Below are 8,173 nucleotides of genomic sequence, written 5' to 3'. Positions count from 1 at the left end.
TAACCGTGTCTGTTACTTCATCGATTTAGTCACTGTTCGGAATTTTCAGGGGAGAAACATCGAGCAATTGCCACTCAGTAAATAGAGAAACAAGGTGATGACGTATGTTTGAGTAGGTGTAGATGTGTTTGTTTAAAGTTGTGTCGCAACAAGTTTACAAGCATTCATGGCATTGGCTCCTCAGCGCAGAACCAAAGGATAATACTTAAATGGCCTGGGGGAAGGATCAAAACTTTTTTCTAGAGGAAACATACTGACAGACATTTGATAGGTACTTAAAATACCTGCATGAAATTCGGCACCTATTAAACCGAAATGGTGTTCAGCCATGTTTCTTTAACTCGGGAAAATCAATGTAAACTTGTATCACAATGCTAAAAGAGAAAAGGAAAGACTCGGGATCCAAAAAAAATACATCATGTGTGAAATTGGATGGAGGCGGATTCTGTCTGACTTGGACATGTGCGGCAGTGAATTGAAGTTTACTCGATTGTATGGGTGGGCAAACATTTTGATTGGCGGGCCACAATGGGTTTTAAAATTTAAACGGAGGGGCCGGACCAGGAGCAGATGGATGGAGTGTTTTGGTGACCTCACCTCATCAGAGAAAAAAACTACATTTAATTTTAAATGAAAGTAAACAGAAGCATTACAACAATATATATGTCTTTGAAAAACACAGTATTTAGAAAATAAAACATTAACAAGGTTGATTAGTTTAATTTTATTCAAGTTCGGCGGGCCGGATTAAAACGTTTGACGGGCCGCATGAGGCCCCCGGGCCGTAGTTTGCCCACGCCTGCTCTATCGTGTCAACAGAAGGACTTAAAATGAATACTCTTCAATGGCCAAGGCAGGGGCTGATTTCAAGTGAATGGAGGAAGCCTTATAGTGAAGACAAAAGGGAACAAACGGTAAGAGCTTTACGACATGCAGGAAGTAAAAGTGAATGGAAAGGAGTCAACTATTGTTTACAGCTCAAGGGCCATATTCTCAACTAGCTATGTAAATCTTAATAAATAAATAAACTTTACAGGGACTTTAATGCTGACACTTGTACCCGGATTCACAGTCATTCAATAAATATGAGTACAACTACAATCATTTGTTTTCGATTACTTGTGGTTGTGTATTGGAATTGATTACCCGCCATTCAAATGCCTTCTGATTTTATTTGCTGCCCGTGCAGGTGTTTGGTAAAACCTGATTTCTGATCCCAATTTGGCAATTTCACTTGGAAAAATCCAATTTTACATTTTGGGACTAATCTCTGAAATTTGCTTAAATTTATACTGCAGCTGAAGTCGCCCTTATTCCTTTCCTTTGCCTGAAACTTTCCCACCATTCAGTAATTGTGTTCATCACTGGGAGGCAAATATTGATTAATAAAAAGGGCTTGAACAATCCTCCACACGTACAAAAAGGGAATGTGTACCTCCTTGCTCCATCCTTACCCACGCTATAGTTAAACAGTACTTTATTGCCGATTATAAACGGGACGCTTCGTGACACTTGCGTCATCTTGGGAATTATCATCGGTATGTGTTTAACAATTAAAAAAAAGGTGAACATGAGCTAAATATAGACCAGCACGTGAAATTGCCTCAATGAGGGCGGTGTGAGCGTGTGGAAGTTGGAAGTTACCCAAATTCTTCTTCAGGCAACGTTTCCAGCTTTCCATTTCCTCATGCCACCTTGGCTTCCCTGACTAATAAAAAACACACGAGCATGTCTGCCGGCAACATACAGCAAGTGAAGCGAGCCACGAGAAGATGGACACACTGGTTCAGGTGAGTTCGCGTCAGTCGTCTATCCGTCCGTCACTTGTCCCGTCTAGCCGCTTAGCCGCTCTGCGTCCCGCACAGTTGTTGGCCGTGGTGGCTCTCATGGTGGGACCCGCGTGGACCACCAACCTGAACCGCTGCTACGAGGAGGAAGAACTAACCAAGGTGGCCCACAGAAAGCTGGCGAGCCACTATCCACAGCCTCCGGAGCCTGAAGGAGTGGTGGCGCACGACTCCCCCTCCTCGTGCCCCCTGCACCTCTACATGTCCTGGGACCTGGAGGAGAGGTCACTGTCACCCTGGAGATACGTGTAAGCATCCTTATCATCCTTTTGCCTCCCTCGTCATCTGCATGTGTGAGTCAGTGATGTAAAAAAGAGGAGTGGAATCAGTCGTTAAATGTTTTACCTTGATAAATAACGGATAAGTAGAACACAGTGCCCCATAAAAAAAAAACGTTAAGCCCTTCCAGCATTTTATCTGATGGCCTAATATATGTTTAGAAATTGTTTTATCCAGAGAAAATATCCTGGAGCTGCGCCTATTTGGGAATTGTTAACTTGACTGCATTCCAGTGCTTCGGATGTCAATTTACTATCACTATGACATCAAAGTCATTCATTTGATGTAGAATAAGATGAGATGCCCAGTGGGTCCACAATACTGGTGGCTTTTTTTTAAAATCTCATACTGATCAAATAGCCCAAAAAAACTAATACCAAATCTTTTTTTTTTTTTTTTTTTAAATCTGCACTGGACAAATACTCCATATATCATAAAAAAAACTAATACAAAAACTAAACTAACATGAAGCATCTCTAAAAAAAACCAAACTAACAAACCTGCTCTAAAATATATTAAAACAAACTTTAAAAAAATCAATATAAAATAAAAAGTAACGCTGATGGAAAAATCCCAAACTATCAGAACCCTGGTCACTGAAAGCTGTTTGAGTGTATTTTGACTGTGTTGTGTTCCAATTAGTTGCTGTATCTGCCAAAAGTAAGAGTAAACCCACCGCTCACCGGAAAAAAAAAAAGGTTTTCCAAATATTTTTATTTTGCAATCAATAGTAGAGCATGAGTTGGTTTCACCCAAAACACCAGTTAACAAAAAGCAGCAAAAACTGATTTTTCATGAAAACAAATGCATCAAATGGAACAGTCACTTTGACAATAATCCATTTTGCGTTAATGACACTATCAAACAAAATCAAGTCTAGCTTTTTACATGGTCCTCATCATTGATTTCATGAACTGCGTTAACTGTTCCATGAATTGTAACAATTTTCACTACCCACCGCAACACATACTCTGCTTCTGCCATACTTCCACTGTAAATACCGTTTGAGTGTCAGTTGCCTAAACTTGTACCGACTTGCAACAAGTTGGACTTTCTCTGCTTCATAATTGACACGACCAGCTGAGATTCATCTTGTAATCTTTATCATTTGACTTCAAAGCAGTTTTGATCTCAAACCACAACGAAGGAGTCACCAAAGTGGCATCAAAGTGGACCTTGTTAGGACTGAATATTTCCATTCAACTCCTTAAAGAACAGCAAATTCACACCGTAAATGAAACATTAAAAAACAGTGTAACATCCAAAGGTTTAGAGAAGGTCATATTAAGTTCACCTGTAAAGATTATAGGTTATTTGAAGTTCCTCCTGGAATTTCTCCTGAAAGCTGAATATCTTTATATGTTTGTGAGTGCTGTTGTTTATTAGATCATCCAGTTCATGCCAGATTCCCTTTAGCGACACGTTTTACTCTTGTCGGAGGAATGCTCTTGTGAGAGATGCCTTAATTTCCTCGTGTTACCAAAACAAACAAAATGAAAAACATTGGCTCAGTTGTTATTTCATCACCTCGTGCGACAAGGCGGTGACAAAACGACAGGATGACGTATTGTTGCTTCTGTCAGTCAGTCAGTCCTTGTCAGCGACTTCACTGGTAGTTGTTGACTTTTGCTTCAGAGACTCTGGCGAGACTCTCTCGCCATCATGACGTGTACGCGTGATTGTTGAAAGGGAAAGTCCCGCTCCACACGATTGGATTGCGTAACACTTGTCATGTTGCGTCACGGCAGCCTTCCCAGGCTTTCATCATCCCGCTGCTTGGCTTTCCTTTGTCCTTAGTGAAACGCAATCACGGATATTACAATTAAACAACAGGTGGGTAATACTCCAGTGCCGAAATAGAACACACCCACCTTGAAAGCACATTTACATTTTTGGCCTAAATATGACACAACAAAGTCGACAGAACTGGCAGCATCGTTGCTGCTACAAGTTGTGTCATGAATTATACAATTCTTGTCTTCTAATTACTGCCAGAATCAATTTATAACCAGATGTGGCTGGAGTAGCTACAAATTGTAGTGCAAGTACTATTGCTTTAGAATACTATAACTCAAGTCTAAGTAAAAAGTAGGAGCCACCAAGTACTAGATTAAGAGTGCTATTCAGTGGGTGAAAAAATACTCAAGTACGGAGTAACTGGGGAGTGATTCTGATGTATTTATTTTTTAACTGATCTATGATTGCCATCTAGCCAAAAATTAAAAATGGGAATGTGCAAATTCAGATATGTACAATTATTGTACACCAGAGAGTCTTACCTGGCGACCGTTAGGAAATCTCAAATATATTCTTGCTTTTTTTTCTTTAACCCTCAATGGCCAAAGGAGGGAAAAGTGTGGATTGTATTGCAGATATACAAGCGAGGTCATTTTCAAGATGGACCTTTCAGGAGAAGCGAGCTCTAAGCAGGGGTGTCACACATTTTTGTGGACGGATCACATTGTCGTTATGGGTTCCTTCAGAGGGATGATAAGACTGTGAACCCAAGTAAATGTATGATCACCTTACGTTATCTTGCCAAAATTAAGTGCCAAAATTAAATAAATACACTATTTAATATTTAATTAAAACAGTGTGTGTGTGCGTGTGAGTGTGCGTGCGTGCGTGTGTGTGTGCGTGTCATGGAGCAGGTTTAGTCACGTGACTGCTTGGCCACGTTTGATTGGCCATATGGAGTAAACGAGTAGTGCATTTGGCTTGCTCATTAAATTGCTTACGTAACAACGCCTAAGGCGAAAGTCTTTGTGGCAAACCAAAACGAACTGCTGCTCCTAGTCAATGGTCGGAATATCGCCCTTTGCAATGACTGCGGGCAAGTATTATCGTAGACAATTACAATACATATACAAATACATATGCGTTCTTGTTAAGGTCGACCCCACGGCCGTATTCGGCGTGGCAATGTGAAGTAAATTATGCAGATGCCTCGTTCACCTGCTCCTTGGAGATCCATCATTAAGCAATAACTCACTGGATTAATACACAATTATTTTTCTTTGGTTGCATTATGTCATTCTAACTTGATTTTATTAATATTATTTGCCGATTTACTGGCTTTGACGATGCGCTGACGCACACCCGTGCCACCCGATTCAACGGGTGTCTGGTGCAGAATTTAATATAAAAAAAGGGGAACAAAAAATCCTAATCTTAGCGGTCCAACCATGTTGTGGCTCCTATGGACTATCTCATAACGTTTTAAATGATTATGTAGTTGCCGACACTAATGTAATATGTCCCTCCTCACTTGCCGTACAAGGACGCCTCACTCCAGTACGAATAGGCAAAGAAGGAACCTAAATGTCGCGATTTTCTTTTTTTGTTTTAATAAAAACGTCGCCGAACTCTCGCTTGCAAACTTTGACGTAGTGAGGCCGCGATTCCATAACTATTGCAAATAAGCCCATCAATCAAAACAAAAATGACATCTCTGTTTGGATATATCTTTAATGACTTAGTGGTAAGCAACTCAACATTAGTATTTCACAACACAAAGTAGCTATGATCAAAAGTTTATTTTTCGAAATCGGTGTGCCTTGGTGTGGCCGCTGTGTATACATAGTGTATATGTATACTTATTTCATAATGTAGAGTTCAGTTTCAAAAGTGAAACTTGTATTTTGATTTAACACAGAAGCATTTATTAATTTTGAGTTTTTATGAGCTATGAGCATCAAAATAATGAAAACGGATTTAATCATGACATTTACACTTAGTGTTTTGAACCTGATGCTGTACTTGTGAATTTGTTTACCTTTTTGTAATTGAAACACTGAAATAATATAATAACATGTAATAATATAATGTATAGGGAGATGCCTTTATATTTAGAAAAGTACTGGTAGTTTCCTTGGTATGTACCCCATTTGCCATATAAAACCATTACAGTGCACTGCATTCATCACGCCATCATCAATGCTCACCTTGCTATGCTGTTCATCTCCAGATGGAAACCCATGAAAGACCACTACCCATCCACCTATGTTGAAGCTCAGTGTTTGTGCGCCGGATGCATCATGATCAAGAGCCAAGGGACCCCCGAGCTGAGCCACGACTACAACTCGGCTCCCGTCAACCAGACCAGGGTGTTTCTGAAGCGGGAGCGCTGCGCTGATGGACACAAGTACTACTTGAAGCCCGTCTCTGTGGTTGTGGCGGTGGGCTGCACCTGCGCCAGACCTCGCCTCCTGTAGTCACCACCAGGCACACTTCTTGCAGGTCGACTATGATCTCTGCCTGGAATGTGAATGTCATATTTCAGAAGAATGAGAGTTGACCTTTTTCTTTTTGCTACCAATCAGTCAGACTTCAGATGCTCAAAGTTAAATGAGCCTTTATTTATTCTACACTATTTATTTATTTATTTATCATGTTTACAGAGCTGCATTTTGCATCTTAAGTGCAAAGTGCCGTATTTCATGAAGATGTTCCAGCACAGGGGTCACCAACTTTTTCGAAAGTTAGCGCTGCTAATGATTAGTGAGAACCACTTGCATATTTATTATCGAGACACTGATCATATTAATGTCTCACAATAATTACGAAATGCTAAACATATTCAACACTTTAGTTTTTTTCTTAAAACGTTGTCAGTGTTTTTGTTTTTAAATGATTATTTACACAACGTTCCTAGTAAATCACAAGGTCCTATGATTGGCGGGCTATTTTCAAAACAGTCCCACGGTCTACTCATGTGGTCCTCGTGGGCCACCTGGTACCTGCGGGCACCACGTTAGTGACCCCTGTTCTACAAAGTAGTGTTTTAACACCCAGAGTACTGGACTCATTTGATCTATTCTGCAAGGTTTAGATGATTTGGGAGTGAATAAAGAAGATCTTACATCGGAAGCCGGTCAATTTATGTATCCATGTTGATATTGTTTGTATTGTCCCAGTGGGACTTGATCCAGTCGACAGGACTTGTATGGTTAGCTTCTTTCAACCAAAATAAAAGATTATGATGAATTCTTTGTCTATTCATTGTCAACACTAATGAGCAAGCAGATGACTTCTACTGTTCTAAAAAAGAGAAAAGACTTGGTCTCGTTACAGTAAGAGCTTTACCTTTAGAGATTATAATGAGTATAATGATAAAAAAAAATAAAGTACAGTGTATTGGGAATGTCAGGTACGTCCAATGACATTAATAGGGGCTTGTGCTCAAGACCCATCAAAAAGGGCACCCAATGCCAAAATTCTGAAAAACAGCTGTACTGTATGTAATTATTTTCTGTTAACACAATCAACACAGTCAATAAATAGATTTAACAAAGGAGGCGAAGGGAAGCCACAGTGTATCTAAAAAGTCTACACACTCTGTTCAAATGGTGGAGATTTGTGTTCATGCAGATCAGTGATGGGTAAAATACAAGTACTCCAATACCCATCTGGAAACAAAACACTTAAGGTAACTTAACAACGGAGAGGGTATTTAAAATAAATAAATAGATGTTGATAAATGAAGGAAAAACAGATGCAAGGCAAAGGCAACTTTTTCATCCAGGGTAAAAGGGCAGGTGTTGGAGCATCACTACAGAGGTGTCTGTGCAGTGTGAACATGACTGTTAACAGTGATTCACTTTTTCCACATAGGTTACCTCTTTATTCCAAAATGGATAATTTTTCCTCCAACTTCTAGACACAACACACCAAAGACAACATCCATTCATCTTCTATTCAGATTTTTCACAATGAGTAACTGGAAATTTCGCAGATTTATAAAAAATTCAAAAACTAAGAAAACATGCACAAACATTATTCACAGCCTTTAAAATAAAGCTCAACTGCATCCTGTTTCCACTGATCACCCTTGAAATGTTTCTAAAGATTAAAGGAGAGAGAAGAAAAAAAATCTAGTGTGCCACGGTATGTATATATATATACATATATATATATATATATATATATATATATATATAGGGCTGTCAAAATTAAAGCATTAACTCAGGTGATTAATCCCAAAAATTTTAACTCAGTTTGATTTACTTATAATAATTTGCATGCTTTGCAAATATTGTGCCATATTA

At 39.3% G+C, this 8,173-nt stretch overlaps 1 protein-coding gene across 1 annotated transcript; it reads left to right on the top strand.

Annotated features, from left to right (window-relative positions):
- The first annotated feature begins 1,757 nt into the window (after nucleotides 1-1,757).
- Nucleotides 1,758-7,079, top strand: il17c (interleukin 17c). Its single transcript, XM_088299005.1, has 3 exons — nucleotides 1,758-1,790; nucleotides 1,866-2,095; nucleotides 6,094-7,079. Exons 1-3 carry the CDS (start codon nucleotides 1,773-1,775, stop codon nucleotides 6,338-6,340), a joined length of 495 nt encoding a protein of 164 aa, XP_088155131.1. The 5' UTR covers nucleotides 1,758-1,772; the 3' UTR covers nucleotides 6,341-7,079.
- Nucleotides 7,080-8,173: the final 1,094 nt, after the last annotated feature.

Source organism: Idiotropiscis lumnitzeri, chromosome 6, assembly GCF_059441095.1.
Source record: "Idiotropiscis lumnitzeri isolate Australia: NSW breed Sydney's pygmy pipehorse chromosome 6, RoL_Ilum_1.0, whole genome shotgun sequence".
Taxonomy (NCBI): domain Eukaryota; kingdom Metazoa; phylum Chordata; class Actinopteri; order Syngnathiformes; family Syngnathidae; genus Idiotropiscis; species Idiotropiscis lumnitzeri.
The sequence above is the reverse complement of the archived record's forward strand: the minus strand, read 5'-3'. Positions and strand labels throughout refer to the sequence as shown.